The sequence below is a fragment of the Dermacentor silvarum genome, chromosome 8 (assembly GCF_013339745.2).
Source record: "Dermacentor silvarum isolate Dsil-2018 chromosome 8, BIME_Dsil_1.4, whole genome shotgun sequence".
NCBI classification, from domain to species: domain Eukaryota; kingdom Metazoa; phylum Arthropoda; class Arachnida; order Ixodida; family Ixodidae; genus Dermacentor; species Dermacentor silvarum.
Window position 1 is genome coordinate 42709807 of NC_051161.1, and position 22984 is coordinate 42732790.

Genomic DNA, 22984 nt, shown 5'->3' on the forward strand with positions numbered 1-22984 from the left:
TTGGTACATGATGCATTTGCGATTCTGCCTTCGTCAAACTATGACCTCGCTCCGCGGCTTGGTACAGAAACTGAAACAGGTTTTTGAGCAGCAGAACACCTGTAGGCCATTGATCCGCACCCGTAGCGATATACGAATTCCATTACTCAGACGCAGGCCAACCTTCGAGTGAGGTCATATTGGACGTTGTGGATGATTGGCAAATAGTTTTCGGTGAAAGACGGAATCAAGTAATTCCGTGTTCGAGGGACTCCCACTTTTGGTGGGTGCAAAAAAATGCTAGAGAAACGATGCATAGTGCGCAAAATAGAAAAAAGGACCTCAATTTCAGAAGGCGGAACCGTGCGCACAGGTGCGTCGCCTCATCGCTGTGTTCACTTAGCCCTACTATTAATTGTTTAAAACTACACTCAGCGCAACGGCGGCGTTACGCTGTCTGACCCCTTATGAAACATTTGCAACAATTTCACGAGTATCCGAACATCAATTATATTAGATCATTCCAATATCGCACCACACTTCTTGCGGCCCTTAATAGGGGGAGTCGGCGTGCCCCGGTTAAGTTTATTTTCCCAACGTAGGTTAGACGTATACCTGTGGGAGCCCCGATGCTTCCCTGACTAGTGACTTGTCGGATACGCTCTGCAAGCTGCTTCAAGCATTGCGCAGCTATTCGTTTTGCTCGCTGTTCCCGTCCTATTAAGGCTATGTCGGCGTATATAACGCCACGCGTTAAGAGATCCTCAACCCCCTTTTTTTTTCATTTATCTTTGGCAAAGCGGGGTCGTATCTTTCGAGCAGCGTAGGCGGTGCGATAAATTTCCGTTTACTTCAGGTGAAACGTACTTTTACGCCGAGTTAGTACAGTGCGCACCGCCAATAGGCTAGGAGCAGTCTGGCGATGCCACTAACCGGAAGTGCACGCCATATGCATGCCTAATGCCGCAGGATTTGCCTCGTACGAAGTCCTACATCCCAAGGCGCCTGCCGACAACAGTAATAGTTTATTCTATCCTGCTGACTGAAAAAAAAAATCATTTTTTACTCCACAGCCTGCGCGTGTGCATTTGCTGTTTTCTTGTCATTTTTCATCACTTTAGTTTCCGTTTCTGCGCGAAAAAAAAAAAAAAGAACTGCCCGCCAGGAGCGCAACTCTTATTCGCTAGAACGCTCAACAAGTGTTACTACAAACGAAGAAGCAACGCACGCATCTCGCCGACGTATCACGGAGTCAGTGCCAGTGAACTCGACTTAGGATGCATCGTGTTCGCCGGGGTTTCCGCTGCGGGCGACGGCGAAGTTGCCGAATCGGCAACGACGTTGCTGTCCACCGCGATCGCCGGCTCGACGGACGACGACGATGGCTGCGGTGGTTGGGCATGCGGGTAGATGGCGGCCATTTGCGAGAAGTAGGAGCATGGGAACGGCGCCATCATGGGTGCGAACCTCGTGAACGGGAATGACGCGAATCCTACGCTGCCTGGGCTAGAGGCTGCGGCTCCGGCCCACAGAGCCAGAGCTGCGGCTTGGGGCTGGAAAGCCGCTACGGCTGCGGCGGCAGCCGCTGCTGCCGCCGCGGCGGTCGTCTGTTCGGCGAGCTGCTGCTGGGAAGCGGCGGGTGGTAGCCCGTTGCACTCGGCGTCGGCCGACGATGACGTCACTTCCGCCTCCAGACTCGACTCCTGTTCGGACTTCGAGTGGCCTGAAAGAAGGGCGATGTGGTGAAGAGCAGGCGTAAGTGAATGCCAGCAATACAATTTTTTGCAGGTGTAATATGGTGCAGCAGCCGCGTGGAACAATGATTGAACAACCTACTAAGAGGGCCTCTACTCAGGTTCGAAGGTTCGAGATAATATAATGCTATACAGCACCTATACGCGAGCGCATCGCCTGTAGAGACGCCACTGATGGCCACCTAGCGGGTGCTTTCTAAAATACGCTCGGGATGCAGTAGCAGACAACATTATATATATATATATATATATATATATATATATATATATATTTCGCGGGCTTTCTTTAGGAGGCAGAACAATATGATTAAGGAACAAGTAGGAAGGTAGAAGCTGCTGAATCAAATATTTCCTGGAGCGCTCTACAACTTCCTCATCCGAAGTTTTGTCCTAAAGTGAATGCTTGCGAAGTTGGTTGATTACATAAGGGATTGGCGTTGGGCTAGTTGGCGTTGCATTTTGGACGGGGAAACAGCGCGTAAGTACGGCAGATACCGCGTAAGTTATCAGCCGATACCGACAGATTTACGCACGTTTGATAGCCGAAGCACACGCTATTCACGAAGGAGGCAATGCATGTGTGAGCCCGGCTTCGATAGCTCTAAGCAGAAAAGAAGCCGCATTCCTATAAAGTGCACTGTAGACCGTTTCTGAGGAATAATCACCTTTTTAAATTGAAGATTCACCATTGTGTATACATAAAAACATTAATCAATGCCTTTTATCTTTGACGATATGCTCGGCGCATGGCTGTCTTGGTTCTATATATTGCCTTGTTGCATTAAAGACAACGTTAGTTAGCGCATATGTTGTCGCTATTTCACTTGTCCTCGTCTTATGCGCTGTTAATATTGACTAAATATGCAATTCAGTAGAATATTTAAGGAAAATGCTAGACTTGTTCCATACCCACAATATGCATTTGGTTACGTCCTCCTATTGTGCTTCGGTATATTTTTAAACCTTTGCTAAGCGGAGACACCCTGTATATGCCTACGTTAAGTAAAACAACGTGAATGCCGATACTAGAAATGTAGGAAGTATGATATATACTTAAGTTGGGATGACTGCACCAACGGTCATTTGTCTTCAGGTTGACGTAGAGAAAAGGATTCAAGTGTTACTTGTGAAGCGGAACACTGTCACTCATGGCCTTGCTCTTATTTTTTGGTAACCATAGCATACTCGAGTATATATTGTCATAAGCGGGCGCGCCAAAGCAAATAGCCAACACCTCCGCAACTTTCTTTGAAGAGAAGCTTTTCGCGAGGTGCTGTTAACAACTAGTAGAAAGAGAGAGAGGGAGAGCAAAATATGACAAACGCGTGAGGAGCTCCAAATGGCTGCTGTGCGCCTCCTGTATCTTGCGCCGGGTCACATCATTTTCGGGGACACAGTACAGAGCCACCGGCGGTCGCTATCAATGGACACAAATCTAAATTCGTTTTCTCTCTATTCAACAGCCTCTCAACACGTCCCCTATTTGCGACGAGGAGTCCCTAGAGCCGCGATTGATCTCCCCAGCAGCGTCCGATTCCTATCTGGTCCTCCCCCCCCCCCTTTTTTTTTTTTTTTCACCGGCACGGGAACAAGTAGAGCACTGCATCACATTCGCCGACCCAGAGTCAGAACACCGACCGCTGAACTGGCGGCGTCGAAAAGCGAACGCCGACGGGAACAAAATGCCCTTTGGGAATTCTCCCCCTGCCTCCCTCGGGCACTTACTCTAAAAGGAAATAAAATAAAGAAAAGGGAGGCTTCGGGGGAAGGGGGCGCTAGTTTCCATTCAACTTCGAGGTGAGGGAGGACTAACAGCTTGGGTGTGGTGGGTGATCGGTGGCCACAAAGCTGGCAGGGGAGAGATTAACCGCGTTTTTGTCGTCGGCTTCCGATCGCCATGAAATGAGTCGTCTGCGAGGCCGCGGAGCGTGACAGCTATCACTCCCGCCACAAGGTGGCGGCAGCAGCGGCAGCCGTAATCACAGTACGCGTGCGCCGTGCGCGCGCCGCGCCGTTAGTGGCGCGTGGCGCCTCTCGTGGGCGAGGGGCGAACTAATTGAATTCTCGTTTGCCACTGTCGCCAGATGGAGGGTCTCGCAGGTCTCTCGGAAACTTGACGAGGGTTTATACAGCGAACTGTAGCGGTTGAGTAGAAGTATACGTGCACGTCGGGCTGTCATAAACCGCATATAATGGCACCATAGTTGCGTTCTGTGTGCCAGGAGCGACGGAAGAAGGCAACTTTCCGTGTGCAACGTTTGAGGCACATTTTGTGGATGAAGTTTCGCTGCCCCGTATAAGGGGCCAGGGAAACTGACCACAGGTGATTATGGGCCGGCTCGCTTCGTTAAACACTGGAGATGGGCAGAGGTTGTTTTACGAGCTGCTTGCGAGCTTCGTGTCCATTCTGCAGTTGATAATGGTTATGGCTAGCGGCTGGCAGTTGGGCTGTTAACGTTGCGGCTAATGCGTAACTCGAGTATCGCGGCTGGTGGTCACTACTCGACGTATGCGAGGAACTTTGTAGGCCTAGGAAGATAGTTTGCGCAAATAATTTGTATAATGCGTCCTGCATATGGTCTCAGTCTTCATTGCTTGCGCTACTGTTTTAAAGTGCGCCTCGATCCTGCCTAAACTCGCTGCCTAAACTTCTGAGTGCTGGGTCATGATCTTAATTATGTCGTCATACATAACAAATAAAGCTTACTTCTCCGGTTTTAAGAATTATAGTAACTTCATATCTTCGCTTTTTCTATGGTCTATACTATTGTTTTCTCTAGTATCCACGACAACAACGCCTTGTTGTTAGGGATACCATATGTTTTACTTCTCTGTTTCTCTCTCTGCAATAGCCCTTACTGGGTGGTGGTATCAGTAAATGAAATGAAGATGACAAACAACTCACAGAAGCAATAAAAAAGCTACTCTTCAAATGTTTGTTGTTCTCCAAAACTTTCGTCTATATTTTTCGCACTAGTCGTTAAGAAAGCAAAACAGGGCTATATGGATGAAAACTATGGCCTATAATATGTTTTGTATATACCACTAAATAGAACATGTGTTTTACATAAACTCGACTAATAGTGTCACATTTCGCGCAACTTTGTACATGGTGCGCGATTACTCTTATAGATGGATGCCTGTTACTATGGGTTCTGTTACAACACAGTCCTCGTGGCGAGGCATTTGCTCGGTCCTTCGCACAAACAGAACCACAGCCACAACTGTTCTACCGCACCGACAGGTTGAAGTAACATCTGTGTATAATGAATAATCACAAAAATAAGAGCTGTCAATTCAAGCGTGCTGAAAATTATTCGTTGCTATTAATGTTTATTATACACTGCAACTATTTGTAGGCGTAAAATCTAGTTTTGGCCGAAATAGTGTAAGGGCAACATGGCGTTTACGATAACGCGGCCAGAGATCAATAAGCAGGTCGAAGCTGGAAAGTTGCAGAAGCTTTGATTGCGCCCTCTGTTCATGTTCCCTGGTTTTCTCTCGAGACCGTAGCTTCCGAACTCCCTAAGCTTATTCGACGCCAGTAGCAGTCAATCCCAACCACTGTTTGCTACGAAACATTTGAGTGACACTAACTGACGGTATAAGTATATCCATATCCGTGAAAAAGTATTGCCAGTGTCCTTTAAACAATACAGACATAGACTTAGCGTAATGCAAATTAAGTGTCACTTCTTAGACAATAAGTACACTGTGCGGTGTGTGATGTTAAAAGATGAGCTTAGTCAACATTCAAACAATGCTTTTCAGAAAAACATTACTTGGAATATTACACTCGCTTAACGTATACGCCCAGTTCTGGAAAATTCAACGCAGTACTGCAGTTTTTTTTACTGCTATAGACGAAGGCATTTAACCGTCCGGAAACGAGACCAGGTGCTCTGTTTCATAGTGATCTACAATGCAAGAAATCGCAAGAAATCAAATGAAATTGTAGAACGTAGCTTACCGAAGTGCATGGGGCTCTGATGTGTGGCTTAGCGGAGGCTTTAGATTAATTTTAACCGCCCGAAGTTATTTAACATGCACTTCAACTAAGTACACGAGTGTTTTTAGATTCCGCTCCCATCGGAATGCAGCCGACGGGAGTGGAATGAACCCGCGAACGGCCGGGAATCGATCCCGCGACCTCGGTCAGGATGACACTGAGTCGCCGCGACGGGAAGATTGCAAGAAATGAATGGCGACTCTCACGCACCTTTCGGTTGTTGTGGCGACGTGCCGTTCGCACTTCCGTCATCAGAGCTCCAAGCCGCCGTTCTCCTGTGGGAGGCCCTGGACCTTCCAGCAGGCGAGTCACCCGGTTTCTTGAGTATGTCTTCGATGGAGTACGACGTGACGCCCTTGCTGCCCCCACCGGTGCGCCGCCTCGACAGCAACTGTTCGTCCGCCGAGTCCTGGTCGTCGAGGTCGTCCTCTGAGTCAGGCTCGTTCGAGTCACTGCGCACACACGAAAGCGATGGCAAAACTTGATGCCGAAGGTTGTGTCGTCTCTCGCAATGAATGAAATGCTCTTCATTTGGGTCGCTTGTGGTCACTATGAAACAAATAATAATTGATAATGCTTAACATCCTGAAACTACACTCTGGCTGTGAGAAATGCCGTTGATTGATTGATGACTGATAGCTTGATATACACGAGTTGGTCGATGGGGGAGCCAGGCATACGCTTTAGTGGCTGAAGCTCGTTGTTGTGAAATTCCTTGTCTGCCTTGTTTAACTTCAGTCGTTAGTAAGTTTTCTATTCAACTTCTCGTATTTGCACATAGGAGACAAAATGATACTATTTGAAATACTTTTGTTTTTAATATTTCTCCCGGAAAGAGAGCACCTTTAGGCCGTTTCACATGGCGCGATTTTCACACAGCGACACAGTGAATGCCGTCGCTCAGCGACCGCCGCGACGTCGCAGGCTCTCCGCGACGGAAGACGACCTCGACGAGTAGGACTCGGCGGCGCTCTGCGACGTGCGCGACAGAACGATTTTTTTTTTTTTCGCCCCAATCGCGCCATGTGAAACGGCCTTTTGGCGCGCCGGAGTTGTCCTGTAAAGAGTACTCTGCCGCAGAGATACCGTGCGTTTCACAGAGCCCACCTACTGTTCTGCGATGCCAGTGGGGTCCGTAGTTTCGACTTGCAACAAAAAGCTCCCGCTTGTTTCTTAAATGCGTAAGCATCTATATACTTATCCAACGCACGCACGCACGCACGCACGCACGCACGCACGCACGCACGCACGCACGCACGCACGCACGCACGCACGCACGCACGCACGCACGCACGCACGCACGCACGCACGCACGCACGCACGCACGCGCATATATATCCAGTGTTAGGGACTTACGGCCTGCTCCGCTGCTTCTTTTGGAAGAGCATTCCTCCAGAGTTATGCGACGTCGAAGGTCGCGTCATGGTCGCACACGAAGAAGCGGCAAACATGGCAGAGGAGGTAGAAGGCAGCGTCATCTGGCCAATGCCGTTCTGTAGCGGCAGTTGCTGTTGATGCTGTTGTGCCTGCCGGGCCTGCTGATGCTGCTGCTGCTGCTGTTGCGGGGGCAGTGTGGGCAGGCAGGTGGTGACGTGCTGCAGGGCCAAGTAAGGGTTGGGGTAGTAGGGCCCCATGGCGAGGGGCAGTGGTTCAGCCAGGCCTCCCGTCACGTCCACTGCTCGGTGAACATGCGAGGAGAAAAGCACAGGCGAGATGTTCAAGTCTGACAAGATACGCGTTGCTTTCAAATGGTTGATGTAGTCGATGGTGCAAAGGGAAGTTGTCTGATCATACTGAGGCACCGTTAGTAAAGCAGTCCTCTGACCAGCGTAAAACTAATAAATAAATAAATAAATAATAAATAAATAAATAAATAAATAAATAATAAATAAATAAATAAATAAATAATAATAAATGAATGAATGAATGAATGAATGAATGAATGAATGAATGAATGAATGATGAATGAATGAATGAATGAATGAATGAATGATCTCGGCATCTCGGAATATTGAACGGACTAGGGGTTTACATTATGACCGACTTTTTATCAGCTTTAATAGTGATGATTGCGATGATTCTTTGTATTTGTTGCTGCAGGATCAAATAGCAATGTCTGGTCTTTTAGTTGAGGTATTCATTTTGTCACCATCGATAGATTTTGGCTTGAAAATCAGGTGGAGAGGCTGCAAGCACTTGCTCTCTGATACTCTGGTTTACTTATATATAGCCTAAGGCGCTATGAATAATAAAAACAATTACAAAAAATTGAGATTTAGATTAAAATAACATCAAAAGGGAACAAGTGTAGGATTGTGAGCCGGTGCTGGTACAGTCTCTGAGTTCAAAACGTTCGTGTGTATAACAACGCACGCCAACATCCTTACTGAATGATTAAAGTAAAGTTGATTGCTTATTGGGACTTGCTTGATTAATTTATTCATTGATTTGATATTTTCCTGTACAACAGTGATAGGAAAATGGGGAAATGAAAAAGAAATGTTTGTTTCGTGCCCCATTAAAAGAAGCGACAATTTTAAACACGGCCGTACCGGTTGGCGAGGCGAGCGTCGAGCACTCGGCGGCGCATCGGAGCACCCTGGACGCCGACGGCGGTGAAGACGTGAGGCCGTGCTCCGCGCCCAGCGGGTGGTCGGGCTGCAGCTGATGTTGCGGCTGGTGCTGCTGCGGCTGGTGGGGCAGCAGCTGCCGCACGTCCCAGCCGCTGGGGCTGGTATCGTTCTTGTAGCGCAGCATTCGACGCATCACCTGCGGATTGGATACCTGCGACAGGGCGGACAGAAGGGCGCGAACACACGCTTGTAAGAATGAAGGGTGCTGCTCGATTTAGAGAACCAGCGAAAGACTTTCTGGCAATCTATATTTAGACTGATCGCGATTGGGATCGTAGCAGGATAAAGAACGCGACCGTAACTAACATGATCGGTGTGGCTGTCAAGTGTTTGCTTATTAATCTCTGTTTACTTCGTGTCTTTACCTCCTTCTCTTTGGGACAAAAAGAAAAAAAATCCCTACCAAAAGAGATACGCCATCTCACGCGAGAACTTGCGCTGTTCTTACACCAGTGGGTCCGGAATCGAAAAGTAAATTGTGCGCCTATTGAAATTTCTACCTGGTTGACGCGAGCATGTGCGCGGCGTCTGTAATAGTCGGCAACACTGAAGGTCCTGAATCCGAAATTCAATCGCCGCAACTAATGAGATAAATAGAAGTAATGCCACAGAAATGTACGCTTGCACATACAGAGCCCTTGAGTTGATTTATTGTCGCCTTGTAGACATGAAATCGTACTGGTGATGATGATGTGAGGGTTATGATGGTGGTGATGATGGTCATCGTCTGAATCTGCGTCTTATCTGGCAACCTCCAAAACATGGAAGCCATGCTTTCTGCGCCTGTAGACCACAAACGCATAGCCTTCGAGATTTGCTTTTGTTACTACAAGTACTCGGTCGCTGGGGGGCCGCACAATGGATGCCACCTATACCACTTCTACAAATTAACTGAATTTCGATGAATGTTCGTTTGCAAGTGTAAAAGGACGGAAGTGTTGAGGGCGAGGTCGCTGCTCACCTTGGGCTTGCTCCCTCCGATGGAGCCCGGCTTGATGGAGCCGGTCTCGTAGAAGCGCGTCAGTATCTTCGACACGCAGCCGTGCGACACGAGCAGCTGTCGCGAGATGTCGCATGGCCTCACGCCCATCAGCGCCAGCTCGACGATGCGGCGCCGGATGTAGTCCGGCAACGGCCGCCCGTTCACGAAGACGCCGCCCAGCTGGTTGATGCCTGCCTGGCCTGCAGCAGAACATAACCGCGCGAGAAAATTGAGCGGGCTTTCTTTTGACGCGTTGCAGTCATCGCTGCAGACATCTACTTTACTGTTTTCGCCGGACAGGCACCATATTAAGTTGATTTCTAATTTAGGAATGGCCAACAGTGCGGCGTGAAATTTGTGCGGGTGTGATGAGACTCTAGAACACCTTCCGTGCCACTGTCCATCCTTTGACGCTCAACGACGTGCTCTATACAAGCACAACTCAGCCTATTAGATAATAGAGTGCTTTCGGAGGAAAAGATCCTGGGACCATGGTCTATGCAATCTTGCATGCGAAAGGCCCCAAAAGCCCTTCTGCACTTCTTGAAGGTGACTGGACTGTGTGAGTGCTTGTGACAGTGGAGATTCATCTGCGACTGACTCTGTGAATGACTGACTCTTTATTATTTTTCTTCTCGCTCCTACTTATCCATTCTTCCCCTTTCCTTCTTCCCAAGCGTAGGGTAGCCAAGCAGGCACGTCTTTGGTTAACCTCCCTACCCTTCCCTTCTCGTTTCTCTCTCTCTCTCTCTGGTGTGGACGTAGAGGAAAACAGTTTAAAGAAGACAGCACTGAAGTCTGTAATGATGCAGGATATACTTAGCTGTCTAGTGAGCAGACGAAACGAACGAGTGATGCAACAGGAAGTTTCAGGATTGGAAGAAGTAAATACAGACTTGCAATCGTGTCGAATGCGCGTTGACATATCTATAAGCGAAATATTAGGTAATAGGCGCCGATATAAGGGCAAACACAAGTTTAAGAATTCATTAAATGCAAGTAGTGAAATCGCACTGATCCGTAACCAGTCATCTTAACGACTTATGACAAATATTAAGCAGCAGTACAGCCTAAAACACAGCGTGGTAGAACTAAGTGATTTCTTTTATTTCTACGGGATTAAAAAAATACTGGAACGGATATTTTGGTTTCGCTTTATGCCAGAACTTCGACGCCAACTGTCACATTTCATTATGCAAAGCAGCTTTCTCAGAAGTAAAGCAGGCAGCTTTGTTTGCTGAAAGGATCGGAACACACATTGAGCCGTTATCAAGCACACTTTGCGCACAAGTCTGTGGCAGCTCGTGCCCAAGTGTGAAAGATTCGTTGAACGCAACTCATTAAACAAGCAGCGAGTTAGCTGAGCTATATTCGACTGCGCTTGGCGGGAGAACCTCGCTCACTCATGACCAATGAACATGAACAGAAAACCAATCTGCAGTGCGTGGCGCCACGTTTAGTTTGTCACGCAAGAGTTGTCGCTACCGGTTCTAATCAGCATTGTTTCGAGAGAGTCGCAATTACAGAGGCATTTTTTGTAGTTTATTTCTTTATATTCCTTAATTTTGACGCACGCCCACGACTAACTAGAGCATTCGAAGTGCCAGATAGGTAATTTGTGTTTTTCCAGTGTGCACAGTTTACAGCAAAATCAAGACAAACTTGTCAACTTGTCAATCAAAATCAATCAATTTGTGGTTTAAGACGCGCAAAAGTTCTATTCGCAACAGAACTTGTTGGCTACGTGTTAATAAACGGCCCTAAAATATGATCGCGATGACCGGCTATGGCTACATTCGTGCTCAACCAGCCGCAGAAGCAGGACCTATTATTTAAACATTTCAAATAATAAACTCCCTTGGAAGTCAGAAGGGTTGTCTGTCTGTGTTGCCATAGCTGCATATTTACTTGAGTGTCTACATAATTTTCTGAAATATGCAGATCTGCAGATAATTCAAGAAAACTCGTGGTTTCGAATTAGGGGAAGCGTCCCTTTTTTTTTTTTATCCTGAATGCCAAAGCACCATTACCGCAAAGCACTGCGTGAGACCTGTTTGTCTTCATGTCTGCACTGTGTTTCATTCTACTAACACACTCACTCAGATAAAAGGCAAGTACAGCTGTATGTATTTACGATACACGCAGCAAGGAGAAGTACTTTGGCTTTGAATTCAATATGCAGTTTTATTTTTGCATCTCCACGGGTACCACACAAGCTTCGCAGTGCGCCATCAGAGCGTAAAGATAGAGAGAGTCAGAGTCAGTACGCTTTGTGACGACGTGTGTCTCTGCAAACCTTGGCACATGCAAAAAGTCCCAGTTTCCACAAGTTTCTCACAAAACGGACAGTTATGATTACATTTAGCAGGATAACATACAGCCTTTGATGGTACATCGTCATCGGCCTATATTTATGTCCACTGCAGGACGAAGGCCTCTCCATGTGATCTCCAATTACCCCTCGTCTTGCGCAAGCTGATTCCAATTTGCGCTTGCAAATTTCCCAACTTCATCACTCCACCTAGTTTTCTGCCGTCCTCGAATGCACTTCCCTTCTCTTGGTATCCATTCTGTAACTCTAATGGTCCACCGGTTATTCATCCTAGGCATTGTACATATGAAGGTACATTTGTCTTTAAATTCAGAACCTGCACCTACGGGTATATGCTATGTGGGAGGCCGTAATGGGGCGCTAAGGGTTAGGTTTTACCTCCTCGGTTTCTTTGACGGGTTCATAAACGTGATCGCACGTGGCTTTTTTTTCTTTTTTGCATTCTCTCGCCACCGCAACGCAGCCGCCAAAGTCGCGAATCGAATTCGTGATCTTTGGCTATCTTAACTGCCGGAAGCAGAACACTGCCTTTGAGACACAGCACGGAACGACAGAGGATCAGTGCGGCCAGCCTTCTTTCAGGCGTGTTCTTTTGAAAAGCGTTCCACGACGCTCCATTAAAAAAACAAAAAACACAAAAAACAAAATTTCCGCGCTGTGAGTTATTGCGTTCTAGGATGGTAACTTCTTTCGTGGCCTTTCGAACCCCAGGCTGCAAACGATTCAGGTGGGCCCTGCGCTGTGCGGTTAAAATCAAACATTGCTCAAAGCTCGCTCATGTTCAGCAGTGACGTGGGGAAGGAAGAAAGAAAGAAAGGAAAAAAGAAAGAAAGGAAAAAAGAAAGGAAGAAAGAAAGAAAGAAAAGGCATGTTACTCGCGTGTTCCTTTGGGTGTGTTTACATCAAAACCCTAACCTTTGACAACATAACTGACGAACGAAAAGCTGGGCAATATTTTAAGGGGGAAAAAAATCCAAGCATTGCAAACTGGAATCAAACAAAAACAACAAATAAACCCGTAAAGAACAGACCTGGCCGTACAATGCAACGATTTAGAAACAGTGTTCGCTCGGTTGGCAATCGCGGTAAGTGATTGCGGGCGGCGTACACGTAATATCAATGTTCGAGACGGCCGCTTCGCGAGGCAGGCGCTGACCTCGGCTGCGTGGGTTTTAGTGCTTATGTCGGTAAGTGACGAGGAGACTGCGTTTATTTGTTTATTTTGTTCGTATTTTTTGTTTACGACATCCCTTCTGCGGTCTGTGCCCCAGGCTATAAAACACGGCGCGGCGCGCACACTTGGTCGAATCGCGGCAGTCGCACGCGTTGCTTGTACGAGACGGCGTGTTCTCAATGAGCGGACCTTCTTTTGTTTCTTTTGTTTTGTTTTCTTTCGTTTGCTGTTAAGTTTCGTGGTCAGCTAAACTAACAAAAAAAAGTAAACAAAAAGCAGCACAGAGGAGTTTACAAGAAAGCGAGTTTGTATTTTAGCATTTGTGGTTTGTCTAAAGCAGAAAAAGAGTTTTGGATAAGTGACAGAGAAATGAACAATTAATGGGGTTAATTTTAAGAAAGTTGAGCAGCAGGCTTGCGCGTAGGTACGTACGACAATCTCCCTCGGGCAAGCGCTGCTGCCTGGTTTGTGCACGTTTTATTTAGCGCATTAACTCACGCTGTAGTTGTATACGGAAACCGAAAAAAAAAACCTTCAGCCACTAGCACAATATTTTTCATTTTTCTTTTGTCTTTACGTTGTCCTTGAGCAAAACCATAAACAAAATAAGAAAGAGAACAGGAAGAGGGAAAGGAAGAAAGAAAGTCTGAAAGAACGCAATTTCTGCGTGGAGCTTTCAGATAAACGAGAATTGACGATTACTACTCGTAATAAAAGGACAAAAGAGAAGCGACCGTTCTTAGCTCGTTGTTTTGCAACGTGCTCACACATAAGGGAACGAAACAGCGTAAGGAAGAAAGAAAGTTCCCGTTGGAATTGAAGTGAGACCTAAATTGGAAAGCCTGCACCTGATCCCCTGTTGTGTCGTAAACACGTCAAAATATTACTGGGCGCTCAAAACAGAGAAAAAAAAAAAGAAAGAAAAGGAAAGCAGCGGACCGACCGGCGGGTGGGGAGCGTGATAGAAAACAATGGCGCGGAACGGCCGACCGGCTGTCATCGCGGCTTCTGCCATCACCGAACCGCCGGAGCTAGTGACAGTGGCTGCCGTCAGGGCGAGCGCACGTAGCCGCCAGGGGGAGCACGCTTCGCCGCACACCCCTCGTGGCCAACCACACGGCGGCTAATAAACGTGTGAACTCAAAAGACGAAGAGGAAGCTTGCCCCGGCGAGTGTTATATCGCTCGGGGCCACGACGACCCTTTGCTCTAGAGAATTTCGCGTTACGTGCCGCCGGACCATGCACACGTGTTACTGTGAAGTCATCGCTGTGCGTATATATATATATATATATATATATATATATATATATATATATATATATATTGTCGTGAGGACACTGGAGTGCTTTGGAAGCAACAGACGACATCTAACATGAAACCATGTTTTCCTGCATGCTATTACGAAAGGATTTGCTACTCGAGCAAATGTGCCAGATACAGCATCATAGTGCTTAATTTTTTGCGCAAAGTTTTCGCGGCTTACATTTTCATCGTACATGTCCTGCAAGTACAAGTAGGATCGTTCAGACTTCGCGGTCAGACGCGTGAAATCGTAGCAAACTCTACTTCAATGGCGTGTGAGGATGCGTCATTTCGTTTTTAGCCTACAGCCACCTCCTGAGTTGGACAGAATGTGAGCCCAGCGTGACCTCAGCTTAGCTGCAGACCGATTCCACGCCGAGATTCCACTATGCGACCGCTGCCGCAAAGCATGCAATTGGTATGTCGTGATTAGAGGATTGAAGAGCAACTATAATCAGAAGCGTGTTGTGCTTGCACCAGGACAAACCCGATTATCCCTTGAGGTCACAATCAAGAGGAAGGTGAGAATACAGTAGGAGTGGGATTTAGCCGGTGCAGCCACTCGTTTTTTTTTCATTCGCCCTGGAAAAAGTCACAATAGCATTATTCTCGACATTAACCTCAACTCTGCTTTGAATCCGCGTACAACGGGAAAGCAGCGAGTACTAGTGACATCGAGGTTCCTGCAGGTGCGCTGCGCATGCACTTGTGAACGAGCGTAGTAAAAACGGTTTATTGGAATTTAAAATCTTATACACTATCTCAGAGAGATGTATCATCGACCATCCCGGTTGTATTAACACCGGGGTGAGGAAATAAGGACGCCACGCGTGCTTTCGTAGCTTGAAAAATGATGCGACCTCTAGCTGGTCCCTCTACTCCGCTTTTGAGCCTGAACTACTCCAACACTAATGAAAAAGAGAAGGATGTGACCTTAATTGAAGATGGAAACTTTATACTGGCAGCTAGTTTGGCAGGCTGTTACAGATATACGTCGTTGAAAGATCAGGCAACAGCGCTCCGAGAACACACACTATAGATGGTACTATCATACGAAGAAACAGATCAACAATGAAGCCGGAGAAGGCGCAGGGGAAGTTGATGGTTAATGTTAATTGAAATGTGGAAACAATAAGGTAAAGGGAAATGAAGGTGCACGAAACGAGAAATTTTATCTACTTTCATTTATATTTATCTTATGATTTACGCCATAGATCGCAACGTGTTAAAACGAACACTCAGCAAACGATGAAGGGCTAACTGTGCTATAACTAGTGTAGGTAACTTTATTTTGGACGATGTCGCCAGGTCGCGACTTAAAACACTCAATTAAAAAAATTTAAATGTCGATAAGTGATGATGATGATAAGTTAGTATTTTTCGTTTTGAATTGTTTCAAAGTGTCTTACTTATTAGCATTTTTAAACGTAGCTTTACATTGCTTCCAGCTCTGACGAGTGAACAGCCCGTTGATTTCTGAAACGTCAGACGATTCTATAAAGCGGTATCAGATCTCAAGGTATTGCTTTGCCTATAAATGCAGCTTTGATGCACCGAAGTGGCTTGGTATGTCTTTAGAACTAGACAAATAGGAAGAGCATTTATCAACTTGGGATAAAGTGGGAGTGAGACATTCAACCTAGCCAAAGTCCCCTGAGAAATTTTGCTAAGGCAACTTGCAACACCGGCTAAAGCACATTAGGAAAGAATGTGCTGGCGAACCGTTAAAAAGATTACGGCCGAACCCATCTTAAAAGGACTGTCGACGGTAACGCAATTAGCATTCAAGCAATGTATCGGCACAGCGTATTTCTGAAGCCACAGTTTATTTAAAATCGATAGTGGTTATTCGGAGGCTTCCGCCGCTTCGTCTACATGTGCCATACACTGTCTCCGGTATCGGCCCACTCTGCTATGGCACTGGCTTTGCAAGGTCGCCATCAGCATGAAGACATGGCGGCGCCTGACGGCGACACAGTGACGACGATGGAATGACGAAAAATAAATGACGTCGATGGAACGACAAATGCAGTACGACGACAATGAGATGACAATCCTGAAAAGATGACGATGATATTGTCGCGTGCGGAGTCCAACTACTCAACCACGGAGAAGGAATGTCTGGCCGTCGTATGGGCAGTCGCGAAGTTTCGCCCGTATTTATACGGTCGCGCCTTTCAAGTAGTAAGCGACCATCATTCGCTTTGCTGGCTGACCAATATGAAAGACCCGTACGGAAGTTTGGCACGCTGGAGCTTACGGCTTCAAGAGTACGATATGACAGTGGTGTACAAATCGGGAAGACAACACCTCGATGCCGACTGTCTATTGATCACCTATTGAATCACCGAGCGCAGATGCGGTTGAATGCGCAGGCTTTTTAGGGATTGTTGATGCGGCCGCCATCTCTCGGCAACAGCAAGCCGACCGAGAGCTTAACACCTTGATCGAGTTTTTGGAAGGGTGAGCTACGAAGGTGTCGAGATTATTTTCATGGAGTCTACCTTGATTCTGTTTGCGCGATGGCGTTATCTATAGGAAGAACTTCTCTCCAACAGGGAAGAGCCATCTGCTAGTAGTTCCCGAAGTTCTCCGCCGCGAAATCTTGCAAGCCTGTCACGACGAAGCCACCTCGGACCACCTTGGTTACACGCGAACACTAACACGAATCAAACAAAGCTACTACTGGCCTAGGCTCGCGGGAAAGGTGAAGCTCTGCGTGAGGACATGCCTTGAGTGTCAGCGACGCAAAGCACCACCGACTAAACCCGCTGGGCTATTCCACCCCGTTCCGGTACTGGAAACACCTCAAATTGGCATAGACCTCCTGGGCCCCTTTCCACTATCTGACAGCGGCAACAGATGGGTCATAGTCGCGACGGACTATCTAATCCGATATGAGGAAACCAAGGCAATTCCGAGCGGCACGGCAGCTGAAGCAGCACGATTCTTTATCGAGAACATTGTCCTCAGACACGGTGCTCCAGCGATCATCATAACCGACAAAGGAGCCGCATTCGCAGCTGATCTTCTGCGCATTGTGCTCACGCTGAGTGGCACATCACATAGGCAGACGACGGCCTATCATCCACAAACAAATGGACTTACCGAGCGCCTCAACAAGACTATCACAGACATGCTTTGCATGTATGTCGATGTGGAGCACAAGAACTGGGACACAATCTTACCATACGTCACATTCGCATACAATACGGCACGCCAAGAAACAACGAAAATGACGCCGTTCGCTCTGGTCCATGGTCGAGAAGTCACTATACAATGCTTGACGCTATGCTGCCTCATGACTGCAATGGTTCAGATGCCGATGTCGCAGATTTCACTGAACGCGCCGAGGAAGCACGACAGCTTGCCCGCATCAGGATAACTAGTCAGCAAGAACGCGACGCACGACGCTACAATCTCCGCCACCAATTTGCCGCTTATACGCCCGGGGAAAGAGTCTGGATTTGGTTTCCCGTCCGACGCCGAGGGCTCTCGGAGAAACTTCTACGCCGGTACTTCGGACCATACAAGGTTATACGCCGTATTAGCGACGTGACCTACGCGGTTGTTGGTGACGGTTCATGCTGCTCGAAATGCCGTCGACAGGTGCCTGAGGTAGTGCACGTAATGCGCATGAAGCCATATCATTCCGAGTGAAGTGGACACCTTCAAGCTATTCACTACGAGTCTATCCGCCACGTTTTGATCAGCATTGGTACGATGCTCGCTCTGGAGGGAGGGTTATGCCGCGTCGGTATTCGTGCACAAGTGCGCCCTGGCGCCGATAAAGATGACGACCGGGCTGCTCGAGATTCCGGAAGGCATCAAGAGAAGACAATCTTATTGTTGGCGCCTCTCTGTTATCTTCTCCCGAATATGGCGCGGTGCTTCTTTAATAAAGCCCCTGAGCTTTGTGTATCGTGACAATATAACGACGACAGCTTGACGACGACGGCATGAGGACAGTGTTATAACGTTGAGTGTACGACAACGATGACGTGACGAGGACGGTATGGCGAAGCTAGAATGATGACGATCGCACGACCACGACGGCATGACGACGGCAATAAGACAACGGATACATAACAGCGACTGTGATGAGGACGCAGTGACGTCGATGGCATGCCAACGACATCATAATTACAATTGAATGACGACAGCATGATTATGGTAGAATGACGAAGGAATGACGGGATGGAACGGCGAAGGTGGTATGACGACGTCGGCAGGATGACAATGGGATGGCGTTTGTGAAGTGATGACGGTGGTAAAACGCGACAGCGTGACCACAAATTTATCACGACGACGGCATGAGATGAGTCTAATGACGAAGCTGGAGTGACAAATGACCACGACAGACAGCCTCACGACGGCGGTATATGTCAACGAATGCATGACTGTAGACAACGGTGGAGTGAAGACGAAGACATTATGAGAGTCGGGTGACAAAGCTGGACTGACTACGACGGCATCAAGACCACGAGTACATACATACCTAGTGGTTCAAACTTTTCGACAACTTGGACCACTGGGTCGGCGTAGAAGGCCTGACGACAACAGGATGACGAGAGTCTGGTGATGAAGCTGGTACGACGAGGATGGAACGACTGTGTCGGTATCGCGAGCACGAGCAAGTAGAAAGCGGCCCAAGCTGGTGACAACTTGGGCCACTGAGTCGGCGTAAGAGGCTTGATAGAAATGATCAAAACGCCTGAAGTAGACAGAGAATGCTAATCGCATTAAAAAGTACGAAGGTGTGATCTCGTTTGTTTCAACTTGCTCGCGTTCGAGCTAAATAATTATTATGGCTCAGAGTTGTAACGCGTGACGAACTTGAAATCATCACGAAAAATGATGCTTCGTGTCATGCGAACAGTGGTGTCTAAAATTGATTTTGAGTAAGCCAAACTGCAGCATGCAATGGGATTGAAAATCCATCTAGCGTAGCGCGCTGGCGCTTAAAGGACTGGGCAGAATAGAAAAAAGAAAAGTTTTGAGGTGCAGGACTCGGGCGTTTAGGAAGGCATGGAAACTTACCGAAGAGCCGCGGATGGTAGTCGTTAACACTTGTGCGTGCACATCGTAAAGCGGGCTTTAAGAACACCATTTGTTAAATCTCGCACTATACATCGATATGCGAATGAAAAATAATGACTTCTTTTGTTGTTGCGGAGTAGGTGGACGCGTAAAAGCAACAGCTCGCCCACAGCGTTACAAAAGCGGCCCCATAACTTGGAGCGTTTACGAACGTACAAGTGTTGAGGGCATTGTCAATTCTAACGGAAGCTTTCATATTCATCGTAATATGGCAAGAAGTGGGCTTACGGATTACAGCGTGTTCTTTGTTAGCAGTTTACTTGCCATATTGTTTTTCTTTTTTATTGCATTCTCATTATAACACACGCATGCGCACACTCTCGCACACACACGCGCACACACGGCAATATATTATATTAAGTGAGCAAGCACGAAAGCTCGGGCCCAACTCTAATTCAAATACATGTAAAACGTAGAAACGCTTTTCAGAGATAACCACTGGGCCGATTTTCATGAAATATGTTGTATTTGAGAGAGGAAGTTAAATTCTATAGTGACTATTGGAAACGAAATTTCGATTTAGGGCCTGAACTTTTGAATGGAATTTTTAAAAATCCGTATGTTTGAAAATAGAAGCACGAAGTTAACAAATTCGTAGCTCTGCACTTAAAATAGATATCGCAGTTCTGTACACTGCATCCATTAGAGCATCCAAAGCGGACAAATTTGTCACATTGTTTATAAGAGCTTTGCAAAACTTCTACTAAAAATTAGTGGTTTATTTGAGAGCCATGTATAATATATAAATTTTGTCCGCTTTAGATGTAGTATTATACGCAATTTACAGAATTGTGATATCATTTTTCATTGCTGAGTTACAGAGTTGTAAACTTGAGTTTCGTTTTGTGGAAATTTGCGATTTTTGTCAATATTTACAAAAAAAAAAATATTGATGACCTAAACCAAAAATTCGCAAACAACAGTCACTAGATTTTGACCTTTTCTTTTAAATGCAACAAACCTCATCAAATGTGGCGCAGTGATTGCCGAGAGAAACGATATCTCCTTTCCCAGGTATTTAGATAAAAGTCCACGAGCTAAAGCTTCCTCTTAAGTGTAGTCGCGGGAAAGCGTATTGAAGAGACGCAGCACTTACCAGTGTGCGGCATCAGTGTCGCCACCTGTAATCAGAAAAAACAAGAATGGTCGTAATGATCAGCAATGATGGAGGTATCGGTACCGCTTCCACGGAATAAATTAGGGCCTTAAGCTGGAGTCAGATAGCTGCATGATGAACGATTATCCCTAGCTGCTGAAACAATCATGTATGGATATTTAAGCAATTATTAATATTGTCACTGACCAGACAACGACTAAATAGAGATAGATACAAGCTTTAATGATATGCTGGAGATGTTAGTCTGGCTGGTCGCCTGACACGTTACTCCAGCTGCTGGCTGATGAAACTACGAAATAGACGTTTTAGTGGCCGTACGGGCATTTTGTTCATAATCAAGTAAAGTCACCGCTGAACTAGCTTGAGTGCATGCTGCTGACTATGCGACCGAAGTTATTTCGCATAGATGGGATGAATTTCGCTACCTGTTCTGTTAAGGATTTGAATAGGGAATTATTACAGATTAATCCACGATGGACACATTTCTGTCTGTCGTCCAAGATGCTTTCGCCGCCCCAATTCATGCTAAATCCAAATGCTTCCACGTGCTCCGCTATGGCTTTTGTCGACGTGTTTCTCTTCTCGTGCAGTCTTAAACACCTGTTCAAACATCTGGACGTGCCCTGAATGGGAACGGCGCAAACATTATTCCGACTGACCAAAATGCGTCATCATTCAAATCACAGACAACACTCTTATCAGAGCGAGAGGCAATCTTCACCCCGTCTATACAAAGCCACTTCGTCACATATTCAAGAGTAGTAAAGCCATTTCAGGCGTGACCATTCTGCACAGTGAAAAAGTGCCCGTGCGGGCACAGGAACGTCAATTTCGTCATTTTGTGGTCAGTGACAATATTTATAATTGCAATATATGATTTTTCCTGGCCAGACGATTTTCTGTCTAATCCTTTAACTCGATCATGCAGGTTGTTTTAGACTTAGTTCATGGTTGCTATACTAGCTGGAAAACTGTGCTGTAAGGAGCAAAGAGCTCCCAATGCCACTGCAAGTGAAACTAAGTTCAGTGACTTGAACACTGTGAAACTGGGGAACGTGCTAAATCGGCGTATACGCGATGTCTCAAGAAGCCTGGCCCAGTGTTCAGCATGTTATAGTTTGTCCTGATTCGCCCTCCACGTATCCACTGCAATGAAATAATATTCGAAAACTGACGCTCACATCCTCGAAAATTCATCATGCGCTTATGTATGATAGGGCACGTGTGATACATACGATATGGTATATGTGATATGGCGTATGCTACATTTTTTTCTTATGTGGAGGTGAAAGCTGCTAGAACGTGCATCCATCCCAAGTAATTTCGGTCATACATCCGTTAGATGACCGATAGTTTAACAATCAATGCTTCAAGAGAGAGAAAAAAAGGTGAAGGAAAGACAGGGAGGTTAACCAGACATTATCGCCGGTTGGCTACCCTGTACCGGGGGAGGGGTAAAGGGATTCGACAGGAGAGAGAGAGAAAAAATAAGTACAAAAAAGGGAAAAAAAAGGAAAGAAAAAAAATCACACACACACACACACAACTGAACTGTTTCTGTGGGCATTGTCAGTCTGCGAAGGCGTTCTAGTGTTGAATAGTGTCAACGTCCCATCCTACGTCACACAGTTCAATGTGAAATAAATAGCCTAGGGCTGCTATACTAAGGCACACGGTTAGGTAACACGGGCATTCGACCACATTAAAAGTTTTGCAGAACCCACGCTCTGTGTGGATGGATGTTATGCGAAGCATATTGCAGGCTGCTGGCTATCTGGCACACAGTTTGTGTCTCTTCAAAGAGTTACGAGATGGACCAACGTTTTTTTGTTAGGCGAGCAATTGTCCGTGAGACAACAGCAGCAAGACGACGACGATAGTACGACGGCGACAGTATGACGACTAATTTTTTATACTCCTGTGAACAAATATTTGTAGTGTTTCGTTACAACCTGGGCCAATCCCGACATGTGCTGGGAAACCGAGGTTCGATCCCACCATTGGACACTTGAATGTTTTTTTTTTAAATTCAAGAGATCCGAAATGATAACTAAGGCATAGCCACAGACAAAAAGAAAACGAGGTTGCAAATAATGAACAGCGTCTTACCTAGAATTGCACCGTAACAGTTAATCTGGCGGTCTCGAAGTAAACTTCACGCGATCGAATCTGCGTTCCTGGGCGGTAGGCGATCGTGAAGTAAGCTGTAGTGCTTTTCCTTCAAGCTGTTGTTTTATAACCTCTAGAATCGTGCACCTATCTTATTTGTTTCACAGAGACACGCGCTGAAAACGGCTATGCTTAGCACCTGTGTCCGCCCAGCTCGGCTTGCCGTGGTGATTCAAATCAGATGATGAATAGTTTTTGGACTCTAATTGTTACCCTGATCGGTCGAGCAATAAATTTGCGGCTTAAATGTACGAAATGAGTCCGATGACGGCATAATGCGTGCAGCTTGCATTTACTCCTTCTTCTTTTTGCAAGTCAATTCTGATTTGTTCAATGAACACCGTCCGTACTGCCGGAACCCTTCCTCCTGACTCAAAGGAAAAATGACGTGGCAGCTCACCTATATAACTTTCTGCCTTACAGCACGACCA

General features: G+C 46.5%; 1 protein-coding gene across 1 annotated transcript; it reads right to left on the reverse strand.

Moving 5' to 3' along the window:
* Positions 1-1223: 1223 nt before the first annotated feature.
* LOC119462096 (paired box pox-neuro protein) lies at positions 1224-20376 on the reverse strand. Its single transcript, XM_037723442.2, has 6 exons — positions 20364-20376; positions 9337-9557; positions 8295-8526; positions 7099-7417; positions 5953-6194; positions 1224-1702 (listed from the first exon to the last, which is right to left on the reverse strand). The coding sequence occupies exons 1-6, from the start codon at positions 20374-20376 to the stop codon at positions 1224-1226; spliced, it is 1506 nt and encodes a 501-aa protein (XP_037579370.1).
* Positions 20377-22984: the final 2608 nt, after the last annotated feature.

Coding starts and splice junctions, on each gene's coding strand:
- LOC119462096 (XM_037723442.2), bottom strand. Junction 6,195..7,098: donor AAGAAGCAGCGGAGCAGGCC/GTAAGTCCCTAA, acceptor GTGTGTGCGCAG/TGACTCGAACGAGCCTGACT. Junction 1,703..5,952: donor GTCGCCACAACAACCGAAAG/GTGCGTGAGAGT, acceptor CCCTTCTTTCAG/GCCACTCGAAGTCCGAACAG.